At 36.6% G+C, this 23,868-nt stretch overlaps 2 protein-coding genes across 3 annotated transcripts in view; one reads left to right on the forward strand and one right to left on the reverse strand.

Annotated features, from left to right (window-relative positions):
• The window catches only part of LOC108101728 (guanine nucleotide exchange factor DBS), a 240,935-nt gene that overhangs the window by 55,440 nt on the left and 161,627 nt on the right, over window positions 1-23,868 (reverse strand). The window lies entirely within an intron of this gene.
• The window catches only part of LOC108089075, a 61,338-nt gene continuing 51,791 nt past the window's right edge, over window positions 14,322-23,868 (forward strand). The window contains exons 1-3 of the mRNA XM_043208212.1: window positions 14,322-14,364; window positions 14,416-14,657; window positions 14,720-14,873. Of these exons, the coding sequence (XP_043064147.1) occupies window positions 14,322-14,364; window positions 14,416-14,657; window positions 14,720-14,873 (439 nt within the window). The remainder of the gene's footprint in view (window positions 14,365-14,415; window positions 14,658-14,719; window positions 14,874-23,868) is intronic.

Here is a 23,868-nt window from a genome sequence, read left to right on the forward strand (position 1 = left end):
TCAGCTATAAACCTGTGCGATGACCGGCATCAGTACCGCTGACCGTTCCTAGGCAGCTATATAGAGAAAAGCGCGGGAGGCATTGGACTGCCCCCTGTACCGCCGCTGGAAGTTAACCAAAAGTGTGGGTGGCATGGCAAAGCCCCCTACACCAACGATGGAAGAAGAAAGCTGTACTAAAAGCGAGGGAGACTTTGGAACGCCCTTCTCCACCGGTAGAAGAAGAAGCGGACTAAGTAATTAGTTCACCGCTTGATTTTTTTAGCACTTGCAACGCGTTTACGCGGGGTGCGCTAATTAAGTTCATTAACAACCTATTTTTTTTCTCATAAAACTCATGCACTAACACACAACTTTTGGTGTAAACTTATAATAAGTAAAACTTTTGTAACTTGAATTTTAATAATATGTAAACCAAAAGTTGTGCATTCATTGAACCACATAATTCCAAATGTTCACCAAATGCGATTTTTATGAAAGTATGTCGATTCCATTATATATTTTCATGAGTCATGTTTATATTTCGTTTGATATCTTCTTTTTTTTTTATTATTGATCTAAGCTCCTTAGAGTTCAGGACAACTTATAAATTGGTTATTGCTTTCCTGGATAGTACAATTTCTTTATTTCATTGGCTCTATCGAGCCGATATCAATTAATCCAGTTACTTCTCTCCAAAAATAATTGTGTGGCGGACGCGCTGTCCAGGATCACAATAAATGACCTAAAGTCAATAAACAGACAGGTAATGAAAATTACCACTAGGTCAGAAACTCGTAAAAACCAGGATCAGAAATCAGAAAAGGAACCCTTACAGAAGCAAGAGCTTCAAGAGCCCAGAGTCTACGACGTTGTCAATAACAATGACATCTGTAAATATGTGAAACTTAAATTCGTCAAACATAAGTGTTTGTTTAAACGAGGAAAACGAATAATTTCACAATTTGGAATTGATGATTTTTACTCTAATGGGATTTTCCAAAGGCTTGAGATACAGGCCGGAGTGCAAAACATAAAACAATTCCAAATGGCACCCAGCGCACTGATTCTAAAGTCAGTATTACTACGAGAATTTAAAGAAATGGGCAACCGTACATTATAAAAAGTACAAATAGCGCTACGTTCTGAGGTGACCATAGTAGACAAAAACAATGAAAAAAAATATAAGAGAAATCTTAAAAAAATTTCATGACGATCCAATCGAGGGAGGCCATTCAGGAATAACAAGAACATTATTAAAAATAAGGCGACATTACTATTGGAAAGCAATATAAGCAACAACGATACCAATAACTTCTCTAAATAGTTAACTCATTAAATAACATATACATTAAAAAAAAAAACCAAATAATAATAATCGCATACTTTTTCCCAAAATTTTTTTTTCATTTTTACTTAATACAATTACTATGAAAATAACTACATTATATTACGTTATTTTTCAAAAGGAGGGAGATGTAGTATGCTCACATATTGGTACCCTCTGTACCAGCCTACATATATTCAATTACAATGTTGTGAGTTATACATAAGCCAAATGTGCGGAGTGGCATAAACAAAACGTTCCCAGCAACTCAAGTGCAAGCTTATACAACTCACACAAGAATGCCACGGGAACCCAATGTGCTTACTCTGCAGGTTTGACATGCGCAACCCAAGTGCCAAGTCCGCATGCCTAACATGCGCGACCGAGCTGATCATATGTAAGCATAATACTCTCTCACGATACATATAATAATATATAAGCGACGGCTGCTCCGCTGCCGGCGTCTCCGACAGCGCAGCTGCGCAGCCGAGGGCATATCTATACTTTAGACATATGCCTAGGGGCAGAGTTAAATCGGATGTTCCTGGAGTAGGACCTAGCGGCTCCTACTCCAATCTTTATCAACTTTTAATAAATAAACTAAACTAAACTAATATAACTGCAGTGCGTTTGATTTAAAGATATAATCAATACATGGCGACCGTGACAGGACCACAATCTTCGGACGTGTTTTAAAAACAAAAAAAAAGCCAAGCGCGCGGTATCTGAAACCGAGTTCCCTGTGTATTTCAAATATTCATATACAACAAATGCGAATAGAAACAACGGCGTAACCAATGAAACAACTTAAAGGGGAATTACTAAGAATCCAAAGCTAAGTGGAATTTATGGAAAAACACAACAATTGAAGTGTTACGAGCCTGTGCGATGACCAGCACCGGCGCCGCCTGAGTCAAAAGGGCCAATAATAATAAAAACAACAAAAAAAAAAAAAAAAAAAATAAAAAAAAATAAAAGAAAAATATATATATACAATCATCAGCTATAAACCTGTGCGATGACCGGCATCAGTACCGCTGACCGTTCCTAGGCAGCTATATAGAGAAAAGCGCGGGAGGCATTGGACTGCCCCCTGTACCGCCGCTGGAAGTTAACCAAAAGTGTGGGTGGCATGGCAAAGCCCCCTACACCAACGATGGAAGAAGAAAGCTGTACTAAAAGCGAGGGAGACTTTGGAACGCCCTTCTCCACCGGTAGAAGAAGAAGCGGACTAAGTAATTAGTTCACCGCTTGATTTTTTTAGCACTTGCAACGCGTTTACGCGGGGTGCGCTAATTAAGTTCATTAACAACCTATTTTTTTCTCATAAAACTCATGCACTAACACACAACTTTTGGTGTAAACTTATAATAAGTAAAACTTTTGTAACTTGAATTTTAATAATATGTAAACCAAAAGTTGTGCATTCATTGAACCACATAATTCCAAATGTTCACCAAATGCGATTTTTATGAAAGTATGTCGATTCCATTATATATTTTCATGAGTCATGTTTATATTTCGTTTGATATCTTCTTTTTTTTTATTATTGATCTAAACTCCTTAGAGTTCAGGACAACTTATAAATTGGTTATTGCTTTCCTGGATAGTACAATTTCTTTATTTCATTGGCTCTATCGAGCCGATATCAATTAATCCAGTTACTTCTCTCCAAAAATAATTGTGTGGCGGACGCGCTGTCCAGGATCACAATAAATGACCTAAAGTCAATAAACAGACAGGTAATGAAAATTACCACTAGGTCAGAAACTCGTAAAAACCAGGATCAGAAATCAGAAAAGGAACCCTTACAGAAGCAAGAGCTTCAAGAGCCCAGAGTCTACGACGTTGTCAATAACAATGACATCTGTAAATATGTGAAACTTAAATTCGTCAAACATAAGTGTTTGTTTAAACGAGGAAAACGAATAATTTCACAATTTGGAATTGATGATTTTTACTCTAATGGGATTTTCCAAAGGCTTGAGATACAGGCCGGAGTGCAAAACATAAAACAATTCCAAATGGCACCCAGCGCACTGATTCTAAAGTCAGTATTACTACGAGAATTTAAAGAAATGGGCAACCGTACATTATAAAAAGTACAAATAGCGCTACGTTCTGAGGTGACCATAGTAGACAAAAACAATGAAAAAAAAATATAAGAGAAATCTTAAAAAAATTTCATGACGATCCAATCGAGGGAGGCCATTCAGGAATAACAAGAACATTATTAAAAATAAGGCGACATTACTATTGGAAAGCAATATAAGCAACAACGATACCAATAACTTCTCTAAATAGTTAACTCATTAAATAACATATACATTAAAAAAAAAAAACCAAATAATAATAATCGCATACTTTTTCCCAAAATTTTTTTTTCATTTTTACTTAATACAATTACTATGAAAATAACTACATTATATTACGTTATTTTTCAAAAGGAGGGAGATGTAGTATGCTCACATATTGGTACCCTCTGTACCAGCCTACATATATTCAATTACAATGTTGTGAGTTATACATAAGCCAAATGTGCGGAGTGGCATAAACAAAACGTTCCCAGCAACTCAAGTGCAAGCTTATACAACTCACACAAGAATGCCACGGGAACCCAATGTGCTTACTCTGCAGGTTTGACATGCGCAACCCAAGTGCCAAGTCCGCATGCCTAACATGCGAGTTATGTAGTCGAAATTCTTGCTCTCTTACTCTCTCTCTTCGCCTACATCTAACGGTGAGAGATCATAAATACATACATTGTAAAAAAGCTTTTAAAAACACACTTTGAATTGAGACGTGAACGAGACAAGATCAAAAAAGTGAAAATAAATGATAAAAACTATTAAAAGAGACAAAGAACATAAAATTTATTTTATTTAATGTTAACATACCACTGTTAACAAAACTGGCGCAGTCGACGGAGTAACCAAAAACATTAAAATACCCACTTAAGTGCGGCTTAAAGTGAATTTGTGCCTGTATGTAATCTCATACATACTTTGTGCAAAAGACACATAACCTAAAGGAAAAGGCACGTTTTGTCAAAACATACCGGCTTTGACAAGAAAATTCGTTAAAGTGTGCACCGAAAAATAAAAACCAACCAAGTGTTTTTGTGCATTGGATTTGTGCTGCATCCCGTAAAACTTCGTGTTTAACCTGAAAACATATTGGACATTTTTCAACGCAGCGTGCCGGCACTTGGAAGTGTGCTCATCTCTGTATGTATGTGTGACTGTGTCTACACCGGCAACTGCATACACAACACCGGCAACTGCATACACATACACCAGCATCTCGGAGTGAACTTGTTCTGTTCACAATTGGTTCGATCACAAGTTCAAAAGAACGTTTGGTATCGATTAGCGACAACAGCTAAAACTAATTGTGTTTGTATATTGCTAGTTCCAAAGAACTCAACGGCTATTTTTTTCTCTAATAGCGATGGCAAACGATTTTACCTTATCGTTTGGGGACATTCTTAAGGATGCCCACCACATTCATGAGTACAGAGGAGACGACTCAAGGGCTCTATCATCATTTATTCGTGAAGTAGAGATGATACTTTCATTATTACCTCCCGCATCTAATGCAGCAGCCTACGTCCTTCGCCGTGTCATCCTCAACAAAATCCAAGGCGCAGCTCTACATGTTGTGAGAACTATCGAGAACTCAGAACCGTCGTGGAACAACATCAAGACGATTCTTATTCGGAACTTTGGCGTAAAGGAGTCTTACAATCAACTTTATCAGGAAGCGTTTGTACTAAGTAACAAAAACAATATTACAGAATATTTTGAATCTTTGAAAAACATAATGTGTAAAATTAATGAAAAATATGAATATGATAATGTAAAGCATTCTGAGTTTAGTCCCAAAAATGTTGAAGAAGCTATGCTAAGAACATTCTTGAAAAATATCCATGTAAACTTAGCTTCAGTCATAATTAATAGAAATGTTAAAAATTTAAGAGAAGCTTACGATTTATTAGAAACCGAAGGTCTTGTTAGAACTAAAAATCCTAAAACAAATTTTTTGCAAAGTTATGAAAAATCAAACAAAACAGAAAATCAAAACTATCAACATCATAATAATAATCAAAGAGACCGATCATACAAATCAAATTATTATAATCAAGATCAGAATGCAAAACACAACAACAATTTCCAAAATGTAAAATCTAATTCAGGAAACTTTCGATCAGGAACACAAATTTTAAATTCAAATCAAAACTGTACAAGCCATATTTCAAAAATGGAAACCGATCATGTCGAAGTAGATAAAAATGATATTCAAGATCAAAGCTTCACTTCCGAATCAATGTCTGAGCCAAAGAACTGTTCTTGCCATGCAAATTTTCATATAGTTGCCTTGAAAAATCACTTCCCTTGATTAACTTAACTGTAAACAATGAAATAATCATAGCCTTGATTGATACTGGTTCAACAACTTCCATGTTAGATAAAGATAAATTGTTACAATATCCCCGAAGAACTTTGTGTCATCCAATATCATTTTCCTCTTTAAATTCTAAATCTCTAATAACGCAAGAAATCGTCACTGATTTGCCTCTTGAATTCAAAGAAGAAGCCACAATGAGCTGGAAATTGACAACATTTAATAATAAATCGTTCGATGCTATTATAGGGCAAAACATCCTTAAGCCATTAAATGCTGTTATTGATTTTTATAAGAATACTATTACAATTAATAATAGTACTATTAAATTTCAAAACAGTTCACCATACTTTGATGAGGTAAATCAAATTGAACCAATTAAAATAGATTATGAAATACAAAAAATTCTTTTCAAAGATTTAAACCAAGAAGAAAACAATGCTCTTACAAAAATTTTAAGTAGATTTAAAGCACTAATATTTCTTGAAGGTCAATGTCTTAGCAATACAAAAATTATCGAACATCAGATAAAAACAGTTGTAGATAAACCTGTATATTGTAGGATTTATAGATACCCTCAAATACATGAGCAAGAAATATACAAGCAAATCGAAGAAATGCTACAACAGGGAATAATTCGTAAAAGCAATTCTCCATACAATGCCCCCTTATGGCTTGTACCAAAAAAACCCGACAACAGCGGAATTAAAAAATGGCGTATTGTTATTGATTACCGCAAACTAAATGAAAATACTGTAGACGACAAGTTTCCTATCCCAAATATAGAAGGTATATTGGATAAGTTAGGAAGAGCTCAATATTTTTCTACTATAGATCTCGCGAAAGGCTTTCACCAAATCCTTGTTCAGGAACAAGATAGGGAAAAGACAGCGTTTTCGACCCCTCACGGACATTACGAATTTAATCGGATGCCATTTGGGCTCAAGAATGCTCCTGCCACATTTCAACGTCTTATAAACACAGTCTTAAAAGAAGAAATAAACAGAATTTGTGTCGTCTATCTTGACGACGTTCTTATTTTTTCCACAAGCTTTTCAGAACATGTTGGCCATATTCACACAATTTTTAAAAAACTTTCTGAAGCAAATCTTAAGATTCAAATCAACAAATGTAATTTCTTTTCAAAAGAAACTCAGTTTTTGGGTCACGTTCTAACCCCCGAAGGAGTTAAGCCTAACCCAACAAAAGTTAACAGCATTCTTCAGATTAAAATTCCGCGAAATATTAAACAAATTCGAGCTTTTCTAGGAGTCACTGGCTACTATAGAAAGTTTATAAAAGATTTCTCTCAAGTAGCGTATCCATTGATTAAATGCCTTAAAAAGGATGCTAAGATCGATGTTAATGAGCCCAACTTCATGATTGCATTTGATAAATTAAAAAAAATCATAACTGAGGCACCGGTTCTTAAGTATCCGGATTTCAAAAAGAAATTTCAACTCATTACTGATGCTAGTAATATAGCTTTAGGTGCTGTTTTGCAACAAGATGGTCATCCTATTTGCTATGCAAGTCGTACATTAAATGACCATGAAAAAAACTATTCTTCTATACAAAAAGAATTGCTAGCTATAGTGTGGGCAACAGCTTATTTCCGTCCATATCTCTATGGAGTTAAATTCGACATTTTGTCCGATCACCAACCACTTAAGTGGCTACTAATTAAATATAATGGAAAAGACCTTAATGAAATGCTTTATAGGTGGCTTGTTAAGCTTAGCGAATTTAATATAAACGTATCATACATTAAAGGAAAGAATAATCAGGTAGCTGATTTTTTAAGTCGAATAAGTAACGACGAAATCTGTGCTGTAAACATAGCTGAATCTCTTAGTTCTTTAGAAAACAATATTGATGACACTAGTACACAACATTCACAAGCTGAAGACTTTGTGAATACACCTATTTTAGGGAATTTAGAAACCGTTGTTAATAGATTTAAAATACAAATTATACTTACAGATAAAAAAACTATAGAATTTGAATATAAGAATAGAAATAAAAAAATTTACTTAAATTTAAATGATCTGGAAAATAGAATGGAAGAAATTTTGAAGAATCATATCATAAAAGGCAAGGTAGGAATATTCAGTGAATATAACGACCATCAATACAATAAATTTCAAAATAAAATCATCCAAATTTTCGAAGGGAATAAAAATGTAAAATTTGTAAAATGCTCATTTCACGCAAAAGACATTGAAAACGAAGAAGATGTGTATAAAGAAATTGAACGATTTCACATATTCGATACTGGCCATTCAGGTATAAATGAAAATTACCAAAGTTTAAAAAAGATTATTTACTTTCCAAATCTTCAACATTACATTCAAAAGTACATTAATAATTGTGACATTTGTAATCGATGTAAATATGATAGGAACCCAATTAAAGAAAAATTTAAATATACAGAAACACCAAACGATAAAAGAAAAATTATTCATATGGATATCTACACAAATTCCAAATGTAATTTTCTTACTTTTATTGATCGGTTTTCAAAATTTGCCACTGCCTTCTATCTTGAGGATCGCAATAATCAAACCATAATCGAAAAAATGCGCTTGTACAAATCCCAAAGAGGAAACTATGAGAAATTAATAACTGATAATGAGTTTAATAGTGTAAATATTAAAGAATATCTAAGAAATGAGAATATAGAAGTTCATTTTGTGAAACCAAACAATCACACTGGTAATGCAGACGTTGAACGATTTCATAACACTCTTACCGAAAAGATTAGAATTATATACCTCGAAAACAAGGATCTATCAATCAAAGACAAAGTTAGTAAAGCCATAGAATATTATAACAACAATTATCACTCAGCAATAAAAAATACACCAATGAATATTGAACACGGAAATTATGACAAAGAAATTATACATAATAATATTCTAAAATATAAGGAACATTACATTAAATCTTTAAATCAAACTAGAGAGAATTTTGAAGAAACCAGAAATGAAGGATATATAAAAAACTATAAGTCCCTAAGACATAAAAATGAACCGAAATATAGAAAATTTAATTTAAATAATATACATAGCTCCAATATTAAAAGGAAGAAGAAATATCAAACTTTAAATGTAACTTAACCAACCATATTTGAATTTACAACACATATATTATATTATTACTCACTATTTATATTATCATATATTATGTATAAAAAAAAAAAAAAAAAAAAAAAAATAATTGTGAAACTCAGGAGAGTCTTAAATTTAGCGATGGGGAAGTTATGTAGTCGAAATTCTTGCTCTCTTACTCTCTCTCTTCGCCTACATCTAACGGTGAGAGATCATAAATACATACATTGTAAAAAAGCTTTTAAAAACACACTTTGAATTGAGACGTGAACGAGACAAGATCAAAAAAGTGAAAATAAATGATAAAAACTATTAAAAGAGACAAAGAACATAAAATTTATTTTATTTAATGTTAACATACCACTGTTAACAAAACTTGCGCGACCGAGCTGATCATATGTAAGCATAATACTCTCTCACGATACATATAATAATATATAAGCGACGGCTGCTCCGCTGCCGGCGTCTCCGACAGCGCAGCTGCGCAGCCGAGGGCATATCTATACTTTAGACATATGCCTAGGGGCAGAGTTAAATCGGATGTTCCTGGAGTAGGACCTAGCGGCTCCTACTCCAATCTTTATCAACTTTTAATAAATAAACTAAACTAAACTAATATAACTGCAGTGCGTTTGATTTAAAGATATAATCAATACAGTATAGAGCTGGGAGAAAAAAATTTTAAAGCATTCTTATAAAAGCCTAACGGTATATTTGCTTAATACATTTTAATTAATAGATATTGAACTTGCATGAACGCTTATAACGTTGAAAAAATATTTTCCCAATATGTGATTATAAGGCTGTGAAATATGCAAGACCGCGCGTTTTTTGGGACATTTGAGTGTGCGTAAAAGCTGATTGGCTATTGATATTAACAAATCCACAAACTTATATTCTTATTTTGATTAGTAGAAGTGAAAAATAAGAAAAAATCAACTTAAACATTTTTTTGTCGCACAGTGTTATGTACGCAGGTAGAGACGTGCATAGAAAAGGCTGTGCGGACGACTTCTGTCTTCCGTAAGCTATATAATAAATCGACTGCGTATAAATACAAGTCGAAAGAGGCTGCGTGCGGCTGTGCGGAAGAGTTTGGTCTTGCGTAAGCTAGATACGAAATCGACGTTGTAATTATATAAAAAAGAGAGGCTGCGTAAAAACTAGCCCAAAATTTTAAGTCTTAAATAACATTTTGTTTCGTGTTCTAAAAAAAAATTAGCAAACGCACGACCTCAGGAAATCCTTTTATATGTGAGGCCATTGAGAAGACGGTTCTCCGAAATGAATGGGAGAAATGGTTTAGAGCGTTCACCATCTCGATGGAGGCTGAACAGATCGAGTCACCCAAAATGAAGAGAACCAAACTAGTACACATAGGTGGGGTACAATTGCAAGCTGTCACGTTCTTGTTACCGGGTGCACTGGTAGAGGATGACAAGGACCGGGAGATTGACGTCTTCACTGTTTTGGTCAAGAAACTAAATGCCTATTTTTCGCCGAAACAAAATTCAACGTTTGAAAGGCATCTACTTTGAAGTATATCACCACTTGAGTCAGAGAATTTCTCAAAGTTTATTCTCCGACTAGACAACACATGTATAAATGTTCTTTCGGCCAATCTAATGCGGACATCGAAGAAATCTGCCTAAAAGACAAAATAATTGATTCATGGCCGCCGCTAGAGGTAAAGAAGAAACTTTTGAGTAAGGAGTAATCCTTGGAAGAAGTTATTGAAGCTTGCCAGGTCGAGAAACAAATAAATAAACAATCTGAAGCCATGCTGGCGAAACCTACCACTAGCGATTTAATCAATAAAATTATTGCTCGGAAAACAAAGCCGAATCTGGAGTGTTCGAGATGTGATCGAATGGGTCATGCAAATAGCGATTTTTCTTATTCGGCCCGAGCAGCTAAATGTAACAAATGTTTCAAGATAGGTCATTTTGCACGACAATGCAAAACAACACAATGTGCTCAGCCGAAACACGAAAATAAGAAGCGACGCCGAAATGATATTCGATGTGTGGAAGGTGAAAGTGCTGATCTCAAACGGAGGAAGGAATGTGCGAATTGTTTTAAGATCTGCAGCGACGAAGAGTTCCAGGTTAGCAGCCAGTTCGAAGAATCCCTGTGGCACTCGCGGAAAAAGTTGCCGCTATGCTGGAAGAAAGTTTGAGTCGGGACATCATCGAATCAGTTACAGGTCCGAACTCGTGGATCTCCCCCATTGTCCTGGCCTTCGGCTGTGCATTGATATGCGGCGTGCAAATAAGGCCATTCGTCGAGAAAATTATCCACTACCGACCTTTGAGTCTTTTATGCCCAAACTAAAGGACGCAATATACTTTTTACGCTTAGACTTATCATCAGATAGAAATTAACGAAGCCAGCAGAGAAATTACGACAGTCATAACACCAAAAGGACTCTTTCAGTACAAACGGCTGATGTTTGGAATTAACTCTGCTCCAGAAATATTTCAACGTCACCTCGAGCAGCTATTGGCACCCTTTACTAACGTCTTGAATTATATTGACGACGTAATAATTTTTGGAGCTAGCGACGAAGAACATGTCAATACTGTAAGAGAGGTTTGTAACGTATTTAAAGAAAGCGGCGTTTACTAAATGATCAAAAGAGCATCTGGAAAACAACCAAACTCAAGTTCCTTGGTCATATTATTTCTGACAAAGGCAATTAATTAGATAATAATAATTAGAATGTTTCGAGACCCACTTAACAAGGAAGAGACTCGGAGTTTTTCAGTTTTGGTGACATACGTTGGAAAATTTATCCCAGACCTGGCAGATTACACGGAACCGCTACGAAAATTACTGAGGAAGGACTCGAAATTCAGCTGGGGCGAAACAGAAAGAGAGGCCTTTCGGAACTTAAAGGATCGACTGGAAAAAGTGCCAAACTCGCATACTTTAACCCACTAAATCGAACTCGCCTAATAGCAGATGCCAGTACAGTAGCACTGGGAGCGGTATTGTTGCAATTCTCTATAAGTGCTGACCCCTTAACTATTTCATTCGCTAGTAGAGTTTTGTCGGACGTTGAGAAACGTTTTTCTCGAAACTGAAAAAGAAAGTCTGGCTCTAGTTTGGGCTCTTGAGAAATTTTACTTTTATCTAGCAGGACTTCATTTCGAGCTAGTGAGAGATCACAAACCATTGGAGGCCATTTTCAAACCGACATCGAGACCTCCTGCGCGCATACAGAGATGGTTACTACGGCTACAGTCTTTTAATTTTAAAGTCGTCTACAAAGCGGGAAAAGAGAACATCTCAGACGCTCTATCCCGACTTTGTCAGTTATCATCATCCGACTCTGGTGGAAAAGAAATGGAATATAGCATATTACGGGTGATCGAGAACTTGCAAAGCATTCGGTAAAGGACGAAGAAATTATCGATGCGAAGCCCTGTCTGGAGTGCGACTCATGGAAACCTGTATCCCTAAAACTGCAGTACCCATTTCGAAATGAGTTATCGGCAATAGGACCCCTTCTTTTGCGAGGTAACCGAATTATTATTTACTTTGGAACCAAGTACTTGAGCTGGCTCACGAAGGACACCCTATAGAGTCGGCTATGAAAAGGCGTCTGCGATCTAAGGTATGGTGGCCTCTAATTGATCGTGATGCAGAGAACTATGTCAAACACTGCAGAGATTGTCTTCTGGTCTCTCAATGCCCTAAGCCAGCACCAATGGATAGGAACCCATTTCCAACAGGCCCAAGGATTTGGGTAGCATCAGACATATTGGGGACCCTACCAAACAATGAGTTTGTTGTAGTTTTTATTGACTATTACTCCCGCTATATGGAGTTTAAACTCCTACGCTTAATTTCGACAGCAAGCTTAATTGAAGTAATGAAGGAAATATTCTGTAGATTAGGTTATCCAAAACTCTTTAAAACTAACAATGGGCGACAGCATATAAGTCCAAAATTCGAGGAGACTCCACCCTATTGGCCCCAGGCTAAGGAGAAGTTGAGAACATGAATAGGTCTTTGGTCAAACGGTTAAAGATAGCACACTCTAATTCGAAAAATTATAAGGAAGAAATCCAGAAATCCAGAAACAACTTATGTTTAACAGAGTTATCCACGAAAAAGTTCCATGCATAGGTGATATTGATGAACAGGTTACAGACTCGGCCGAAAAGGACAGGAAAAGGACAAAAAGGAAAGGAAGAGGCAGACAAAAAGAGGGGAGTAAGGGAAACCGTGATAAACGTAGGGGATAAAGTACTCTTGAAAAATGTATTTTTTCCTAGTAAATTGACTCCGAATTTTAAGGATACCGAATTTTAGGTTGTTGAAAAAGGCAAAAAAAATAGTAAAAGTTAGGGCAGAGGGTAGGACTCTCACAAGAAATGTATCGCACGTCAGGAAAATACCAATAAACGCAAGCCACCTGGAGACATCTTTAAACTCATCGTTAAGCAGCTCTCAACCGAAGATGACATCTACTCAGGATCACCAAGGAGTCAACGGCTCAGACAGTCCCCAGAAGGTTTGACTTCTTTGCCTGCCCAACCTTTGAAGCTAAAACCTGTCAATAAAGGAGGGATGTGGGAGCCGGCAATGAGCGGCGATGTCATGCAGGAGAGCAGCGATACTGTCAAGGAGGGTGCGAGCGGAGTGACGGAGAAGAATGAGAGTTAGTTTTAATTGACCAAGTGTGCAGAGCGGATGCGACGCAATTATGACTTAAATATTAAATTGACTTTAAAAAGTGAAAATAATCTGTCTCTATTAAGGGGGACTTACGGGTTACTACAATACTAATTTAATATTATCCTTCCTAGACAAATGTTAAACAAAACATAAAATTTAATAGATCTAAAAGGATAATTCAAAATTTTTTCAATTGTCGAGTCGATGACCATAGTCGCTTGCACACCATTTCTTAATTACGTATTATATAGAACTAAGATTTAATTCCCTTGAAATAGTATAACAATTAGTATTATTAGATCTTTATTTCGAAAAGAAACTAATATTTTTTATGATAATCAATAGTGTTTGCGTTGTTACCAAGACAGCTGCAGTATATCGTCAGCCTATCTTTTAATTAAAAATTAAATTTAATTAAAATTTTAAAATTATGCTTGCAGTTAAAAAGCCAAATTAATAGGCTTACAAACTGCGGTCCCTAAATTTAATTTATGGGTCTCTTACTCTTGTGGTAAAAGTAATCGCTTTTTAAAGGTTACATAAATTCATCCTTAGGATATCGGACTAAACATTAATATTAATATTAATATCAAACGCAATAAGTTAATATATACTTTTTTTGGTAGGAACTTTTTTAGACTGTAAATTTGTGTCGGAGAACTTCGCAACTAACTTCGCAAGCCAATTGTTGAACTACCTAATTGGTTTGCAAATGGGTCTTGGATGTTATTAAAAATGTATAGCCATGATTTGGTGGTCTACTCTCCAATCAAATGCTGTTGTTTTAGTACGAAACTTGATGGTGTTAAGTCAAAATGTTCATCGACCAAAGTTGGTCACTTGTCTTAAGTGCAATAAGTAAATATTAAACTTGACATATCCAGCTTAAAACTTAATTTATTTTATCAGTAGGAACTTATTTAAATGAAAGTACCATCTGCATATTTTGGAACGATAAATTTGAGTTCCAACTGCATCGCAGTGCTGAATATACCAGTTTTGTGGGAATACATATCAAATCTTTAAAAGGCAACCTGGACCGGGATGTGGTTGATGTTAAAGAAAGGAAAAAAGAGCTACAGGAAAACAAATTACTGTTTGATGACCTTCTTCTCAAAATTACTGTGTCTATTGAGGTGTCGCATTGTGAGGTAAAGTACCAACATAATAATAATAAGAAATCTTTTTATACTAATATTTCTTATTTATTCAGACATTTATTGTATTTGACAATAACATTGTACAGTTTGTGGAAGCATTTACTAAAGCGTCCATATACTCAATTTGGAGGTCCTTACACAATAAGTTTGTTTTTGCGCATGTAGCTAACGAGTTGCAGGAGTGCTGTGAAAATATATTTTTCGAGGGTAAATATAAAAGCTTAATAACCGTAACCATCTGACTAAACGTGTCTGTTTGAAAGTCAATGTATTGAAAACTATAGGAGCGAGGTTATTGGGATTTAACATACAGTTGTGGGGGTAAATACGCAGAAAAATCTTTTTAAAAAAATTATTTTGAAGAAACGCCCGCCCTATTTTACGGCCACAAATCACGGAACTCTGTGGCACCCACAGTTCTTATGACACAGCATTTTTGTTTAATGATTTGGATTTGGTTATAAGCAAGCAGTGAAAGCCGTAGCTATATTTACCATTATAGAAATTTTTTAGAATATAGATTACACATTATTTTTTTGAATGTTTTTTCATCTTTATTTGTCGGATAGATATTTTAACGAAAGCCATAAAGAAAATATTACTTGGTGAGCATCACCATTTGAATCGAACTAGACGTGTAGGTATGTTTGTCCGTCTTGACGTAAACTAGTCTCTCAATTTTAAAGCTATCTTGCTGAAACTTTATCTGAAGTAGTGAAGTTATAGCCCGATCCGGCCCGTTCCGACTTATATACTGCGTGCAATAACTACACCACTTTTGGGAAAGTTTCAGCAAGATCGCTTTTAAACTGAGAGACTACAATAGTTTAAAGAGAAACGGACAAACGTACAGACTTATTTCGATTCAGGTCGTGATGCTGATCAAGAATATATGGAATTATGGGGTCTGAGGTGTCTCTTTCACTGCGTTGACAACTTTGAGGTGTCGCATTGTGAGGTAAATTCCCAACATAATAATATGTTTCTCTCCTGGAGGGCTCGTTAGACCCAAAAATCCGACGGGCTGCACCTTCGGCGAGGCTGCAGACTGGAACTGGAATCGCTTATTCAGCCGAGGCCACGGCTGACGGAATGACTCGGGACCACCCTTGAAGACCCGACGATATACTGCGTAATCGCGGTTGGGAGGATCCGCCTTCCCTTTACGCGACCTTAGAAATGTAGAGTTTTTTTTAAGTAGGTACTATTAAATTAAGAAAACAACTTTATGAAAACCGAATATTGAAAATTAATAGAAAAATCGTCATAGCTTCGATGTTGTTTAGCCTTAATGTATTTTATTCGACATATTTGATGACTGCAAAGGTATAAAAGCTTCGGCTTTTCGAAGCTAGCTTCCTTTCTTGTTATTTTGTTATTTTCTTCATTGGTTGAACCATTTAAAATTTAATTATTATTTTTTTTTATTATTTTCATTTTTATTATTTTTATTTCACCGCATCAAATTATATTAACCCCACTCTTTTCCAGCAACTTGTTTGCCATTAAAATTTATATTAAAAACAATTTAATTAAAAATGAAAGAAATTAAATATTATCGATGAGGCAAATTTGTTATAATATTTTTTTTAGTTAATTTAAATAAATGAAAAAATAAGCGATTCGAATTGTCATGTTTGACATCTATATATATGTATAAAAGGAAGTCGTGTTAGTTATAACTCAAGAACGGCAGAGCAGATTTGGCTGCAAATTTGTAGGGAGGCAGCTTAGAGCCAGGAAAAGAACATAGGATACTTTTTATCCCGTTCGACATACCAAAAATCGCATATAAAGTGAGTTACTCAGCTTAGGGACGTAGGGAGGCAGCTTAGAGCCAGGAAGATTGTAAACTCAGTAGGTAATTATACATAAGTCTAGAACTGAGTAAATTTTGCACGTTTACAAAGAAATGAAATGCCGAGTCTTCGCACAGGAGCAACAAATATTGGGCGACATACTTATTATACGCAACTGGTCCGTGGCCGTCGATAAAATCAAACAGTAGAAGGACACGTGGCAAGCAATGTCAACGTAAGAGAACAGATGGTCTAATTTTTACAGCTAATTTCCAATAGTTAACATGACAGGGCTTTCGGTAAAAAGACTTATGCCGAATTTGATTGAGGCAACCATTATTAACGGAAAGTACGCAGGTGAAAATGTTTGTATTCCTTGAATACTAATGATTCCGACTTATCTTCCGTTTGACATCAAACGATGGCAATTTCCAGTTCGCCATGCGTTCGCAATGACAATTAAGAAGTCGCAAGGCCAATCGCTTAGTGTTTGCGGGACAAATTTAGAAAATCATTGTTTTTCACATGGGAAGTTATACATTGCATATTCACGAGTTGGGAACCGCTTTGTTTGTGTTAACGTCAGACCAAAAAACAAAAATTTGGTTTACCAAAGAGCACTTCAATTATAATTTGCGGACACCCCTATAACGCTTCGATTCAGTATTTACTTTGAATTTACTTTCATTTACGTAGAGAAGTTCAACTAAATAACACTTGATTTTTGTAATCAAAATGAATTCATTACTGTTGTAAAATGAAATAAAATTTTTCCTTTTTATGTATAATATAAAACAAAAAAATATTTATTTTTCTTTTAATCACCAAACGAAATTTTACATATAACTATCGCCTATATAACTACATATAACTATCCAAACGGAGTTCGCCGGGTTTACTAGTATGGAACAAGAAAGAAAGCTAGCTTTGGCAAACCGATGCTTATATACCCTTGCAGACATCAAAGAGTATAATAAAATACCTACATTAAGGCTAACCAACATCGAAGCTATGACGATTTTTATATAAATTTTTCATATTTTCGACAATTGTTCATATGAAAGCTATATGATATAGTTGTCCGATTTTGATAAAATTTAATTCGTTTTTCAAGAATCGCAAGAAAACTCTTTATTCCATAAATCATGATTGTCTGATGGAAAACATCGATGTTATTATTTTTAATTCCGTTATCTATATAGATCTATATAGATTTTTTGATCTTTACTCTGGCAGCTATATGATATAGTAGTCCGAAATTTATAAAATTCTTTTCCTCGATTCAAGGGTATTTAAAAAACGTGAGGTTTTAAAAATGATGCTCGTGGAATAAAAAACAATGACGGTATAATTTTTTTTTCATTATTTATATTGTTGGGTCAGTGAGCTTTTTCACTAACCATTACCTTGGCGGTGCCCAAATAAAATAAACTGCACAAAATTTCGTTAATAATTTGCACTTATTTATTAAACTGGCACCAAGGTCTTAAATGTATAAAGTTATTGTTTGTTGTAGAATTGGTTAGGCAGGCAGACCGAATTGTCTGTGCCTTTTTACAGCGATAAGGTATGTTGGGCAGGCAGACCGATTTGTCTGTGCCTTTTTGCAGCGAAAAGGTATATTAGCAGGCAGACCGATTTGTCTGTGCTTTAGACGAAAGTATATAAAGCCGAGATTTGGCAGGCGATGGTATGTTGGGCAGGCAGACCGATTTGTCTGTGCCTTAAACTTCGCGAAGAGTATATAGCCGAAGAGTATATAGGCAGGCGATCAGCGACCGTGCCTTCTATGAGAGTGTACAAATTCGAACTACTGAAGCTTGCCGTGGACGAAGGGCCAGGCAGCGATAAGCGAAAAGTGCAAAAGTAGTTAGCAATGATAATTAAAACAGTGTTGCCGCGCAGGGCAAATAGCAAAACAAAAGGCAAACATCGAGAATTTGGTTTTACGTTACGATTTGCAATCAGTGGTTTGATTTAGGCTGCGGCATGACCAAACATCCTCCCCCCGTTGGAAGACCAGGGCTTTCAACCAGATCCAGCTTCGGCTGCACGCACAACTTGCGAACAGCCCTTCGAGTGACTTCTGCTCGAGTTCGTATCACTGCCACATGGTCAACTCCATCGGATCCAGGCACCAATTCCATGGCCCTGGGTAATGACCATTTAAATGGAGGCAAAGTGGAGGCGGCCTCGTTGATTTGTAGCGCAGGTTTGGGAGTGCGCCACTTCGGTCGGACCAGAATGCAAGCTCTTCCGATGCAAGTCCAGTGTAATGGCACGTATAACTAGATGCTGGCGTGGCAGTATGACAGGATGCTGCGCATTGCGATTCTCGAGACGAAACTCTGGGCTGGTGAACGAAAGGGCAGGTTCCAGAAGCTCACTCGGGGAAGAACCTCTTGACAAAATGTCGGCTGGATTGCAGTGAGTCGGTACATAGCCCCAATTCTTGGCACTGGATAACTCTTGAATTGAAGATATTGGATTAGTAACATATACTTGAAAGCGTGAATGTTCATATCTTATCGATGATAAGCCTTCAGCAAAAACGAAGAGCTTTATGTTGCGTACGTCCTGCTACTAGCGCAACTGATGCTAGTAGCAAGGCAGTGCAGAACTCCAATTTGGAAACCGTGAGAGTCTTCCAAGGTGCCACACGAGACTTTGAAAAAAGTAGATGCACCTCTCGTTCGCCATCAGCATCTGGATCCAACGCAGGTCGAAGAAACGTCTTTTGCTGGGTACGACCCATGTCAGATGACAAAAGGACAACAGAAAAGCTCTCATCCAAATCCAACTTTTCTCTCCAGGCTTGTTGCAGGAAGATTTTGGCCTTGGCAGCTAAGGACCAATGAAACCAAGGAGATGATCGCACACCCGAGCAGTTGTGAAAAACACCAGTCGTTTATATGGCTTTGAAGAGACCTGTGTGGAAGTCAAAGAAAAACGAAATACATCCGCTGCAGGGTTCCAGGCAAGACCCAGTGTCTTGGTAATGTCGCTGCCATCGTCAAACTTCAGGAGTGTTTCCTTTTCCGAGTCAGCAATTTGATCAAGGACGTCGCGGTGGTTGGAACACCATTTCCTGAGTTTAGAGCCGCCTCGTGAAACCAAGTTAGTGGTTTGAGACCTGATTTCGAGGACCTCGTGTGTTGATTTCCCTCCTGTGATCAGTTCGTCAACGTCATCCATACGAGCAGCAAACAATTCACGATGCACAGCTTGATCTTGAAATCCAGTTGCCTTGATAGAGGACGATCCACCTCCTGTTACGATCCAACCAAGCTTCGTTTTTTGCAATAGGGGTAACCCAGCAGCCAACTTAATCAGCCCTACAGATAACAATTCAAAATACATGCTTGCGCCAATGAAAAGATCTATCCGCTGAGATTTGTAAAAATCAGGATCGGCCAACTGAATACTCGAGGGAATTTTCCAATCATCGGGCTTAACGTTCAAACTGGGTTGATCTTCGGTAATCGCTGGAGAAACAATAGCAGATAGGCATGCAGAATAACCGGAGGTATGCGACTTCAACTTAAGGCAAACGGTCGCTCCTTCAGAGTCAAGTCGAGCATCTCCAAGACCAGCAACTGTTACTGTAGACCTTGGCAATTCTAATTGATTGGCAATTCCAATTGATGAGCGAGTCGGGAGGTCACAACGTGGACTTGTGATCCCGAGTCTAGCAGCGTGCGGCATGGGATCCAGGCACCTGATCGACTTTGAACGCATATGACTGCAGTTGGAAGAAGGACAGCATCAGAATCCACATTCTGAGCCAGCAAAGGGGTTGCAGGGATAGAAGCGATTGCGTTTGGCGTACTTAGTTCCGCAACGGGAGCTCGCAGAACCTCGGTCGAAGGCTGAGAGCCAGGGTGAAAAGGGCTCTGATGCTTGGACCGTTTTCGCTTACCCAATTCTATATGCAACTTAACCTTTGTTAATATGGTTAGCTCCTCAAAATCGTCGCGAACCATGCTGCCGATTTCACTAAAATCCAGCCTCTCAAGCCTGTCATGGACCTGGATAAATGTCGCCTTGCTGTCGTCCAGACGTTGAACACAAAGTTGTAATTCTTCCTCCGTCATTTCCTGAAGCTTCTCGATGGTCAGGGTCGTCGCAAAGGCTTGAGCTTTAGAAAGCATTGAGCCATCCTTCAATTTATAATAGGTTGCTCCCGCAACTGGAGCAGAAAGCGTTGTGTCCGTTGACATGTTGATTTATTTGGATTTTATTATTTCGGGAAACTATTACTTGCAAGCTGATCAAGTCCCACTGTGCAATGATTGCGCCAAAATTATGCGTCTATTTGAATATATAAATACATATGTATATGTATATAGGCACTGAACACGCGAAACGAAACCGTTTTGTCGCCGCTGTAAAAACGTTTAAAGCGGGAAGCTGGGGCACAAAGAGGAAACGAAAATGTACTTACGATGCGCGGGGGCGGGTGTGTGCGAGAGTCTAGCGGAGTTACAGCTTGCGCTTATGTGCACAGAGCTACGTAAGTATGTATATGGGACATTCTTTTTACAAATCGTACGGATTCGAGAAAATTTTTTTCTTTTATGTCTCAGAATTGAATGAAAATTTTTTTTCAGCTTCTATGGAAGATTTTATTCAACACGTATAAAAGGATTTTACTCAAAAAAAAATAGTTTTTCATATATTTTTTCTATATATTAAATATATTATCTCTGCATCCAGTAGTCACATAATAAAAACTTTTTTTTAATCAATAGGTATTAATGTTGCCTTTCAAGTTTTTTTACTTCCAATTTTTTTATTTGTACAGAAAAAAAAGTTATAAACAATTTAATGGTTTCAAAGCTGATCCCCACAACATATATAGGTAATTAGGAAAATTACAATTTAATTCTATACGTCATTCCTAAGAAAAAACACTTGGATTTAGAGTGGGGTCTCTATTAGGTAATAAGATATAAAATAACATTGATCGCGCTGCGGCAGCATGTGAAGCGCGCGCTGCGCGAAGAGTCGAAATCTGATGAAGACCCCACTCTAATTCCTTTTACTGTTTATTAAGCAAAACATAGGGATAATAAATTTATTTTTATACCCCTGCAGAGCAAAAGGGTATTATAATTTCAGTCAGAAGTTTGCAACGCAGTGAAGGAGACACCTCAGACCCCATAAAGTATATATATTCTTGATCAGCATCACGATCAGAATCCAAATCCGTCTGTACGTCTGTCCGTCTGTCCTCCTGTCGGTTTCTATGTAAACTAGTCTCTCAGTTTTAAAGCTATCTTGCTGAAACTTTCCCAAAAGGTGTGTAGTTATTGCACGCAGTATATAAGTCGGAAAGAGCCGGATCGGCCGACTATATCGGATAGCTCCCATACAAGAGAATGAAATAAAAAATTCTTACTCCGTTGTTTTTGATCAGATTCGACTTGATTTCTTCCAGATGGCGTTTTCTAACTGTTATTGAATTTCGTATTAAATTTTATCAAAATCGGATAACTCTATCATATAGCTGCCATAGAAGAGATCAAAAAATATATATATAAATAATGGAAAAAAAATTATAATGTCGTTGTTTTTAATGCCACGAGCATGATTTTTGGAATATCAAGTTTTTGAAATACTCTTAAATCGAGAAAAAAATTTCATAAAAATCGGAGTACTAGATCATATAGCTGGCATGGGAAAGATCGAAAAATCTATATAGAAATAACGGAAATAAAATTATAACCTCGTTGTTTTTCATCAGACAATCATGATTTTTGGAATATAGAGTTTTCTAATGAGTCTTGAGTTACATATTACATTTTATCAAAATCGGACGACTATATCATATAGCTGTCATATGAACAATATGGTAAATAATAGAAAAATCGTCATAGATTCGATGTTGTTAGCCTTTATGTATTTTGTTTGACATTTTTAATGACTGCAAGGGTATATAAGCTTCGGCTTGCCGAAGCTAGCTTCCTTTCTTGTTTTCAATTAAATAAGTTGTGGGGATCGGCATTGAATGTCGATATAATGATTAGTTTGTTACTAATTCTTATAAATAAAAAATTAAAATAAAAAATAAAATTACTTTTTGAAAGCTGAATTCTTGAACTAAATAATAAAAAAAAATTGTAACGATACGATTAATAGAACAAGAGATAATTGATTTAACGTGTTCAAGGATAGAGAAAACCATTGATATTGTCAAAAATCATAACTTTGTAAAAAAAAAATTTTTAAGCAAAATACCGATACACGTGTTTTTTTATTTTGCTTCCTACACTTCAAAAAAAAATTTTGACAAAAATCGGAATTGTGACGCAAAAAAAAGGTAAAAGAATGTCCCATATGCGCGATCACCAACTTTAACCGAACGAAAATAATAAAATTATTTGTTTGATTTTTCGAAATTTTATTGTTTCAGTATCACGTCGGGATCACCAAAATGTTGGATCAGTGAGCTTTTTCACTAACCATTACCTTGGCGGTGCCCAAATAAAATAAACTGCACAAAATTTCGTTAATAATTTGCACTTATTTATTAAACCGACACCAAGGCCTTAAATGTATAAAGTTATTGTTTGTTGTATGTTGGGCAGGCAGACCGATTTGTCTGTGCCTTTTTGCAGCGAAAAGGTATATTAGCAGGCAGACCGATTTGTCAATGCTTTAGACGAAAGTATATAAAGCCGAGATTTGGCAGGCGATCAGCGATCGTGCCTTGTGTAAGCGAGTACCAAAATCGAACTACTGAAGGTATGTTGGGCAGGCAGACCGATTTGTCTGTGCCTTAAACTTCGCGAAGAGTATATAGCCGAAGAGTATATAGGCAGGCGATCAGCGACCGGACAAGGCCAGGAAGCGATAAGCGAAAAAGTGCAAAAAGGGAGTTAGAAATGAGTGTTCAGTGTTGCCGCGCAGGGCAAATAGCAAAACAAAGGCAAACATCAAGCAATGAATTTACGTTAAGATTTGAAATTAGTGATTGGATTTAGGCTGCGGCATGACCGAACACACTATTTCCATGATTTTATCCGTATCAACGGTCACTGGTCGTCCGGAAGGCTTGGGAACAACTGTTCGGCCGTTTGAATCGAAAGTTTGTTATCTCCTAAGACAGCAATAAGCTGTCTGCGAGATTCCGCAGCAGTTTTTCCCTGTGCGAAAGCATTGCCAGATACGATTATATTTGACTTCACAAGCGAAGCGCGAAATTTGAATGTAAAAACCGGTATGTCATTACCAAATAACCTAATATTATTAATGTATATGCACCCAGTGCTTATATGCACACCATGCACACTGCTTATACTGTTAACCCACTTCAAAGCAAGTAAAGCACGCTCCATCCGGTCGTTTTGGTGGTCACAATTCTTTCTTAAAGGTCCCATACGACGTCAACCAAAACAGCC

Source organism: Drosophila ficusphila, unplaced genomic scaffold, assembly GCF_018152265.1.
Source record: "Drosophila ficusphila isolate 14025-0441.05 unplaced genomic scaffold, ASM1815226v1 contig_414, whole genome shotgun sequence".
Taxonomy (NCBI): Eukaryota; Metazoa; Arthropoda; class Insecta; order Diptera; family Drosophilidae; genus Drosophila; species Drosophila ficusphila.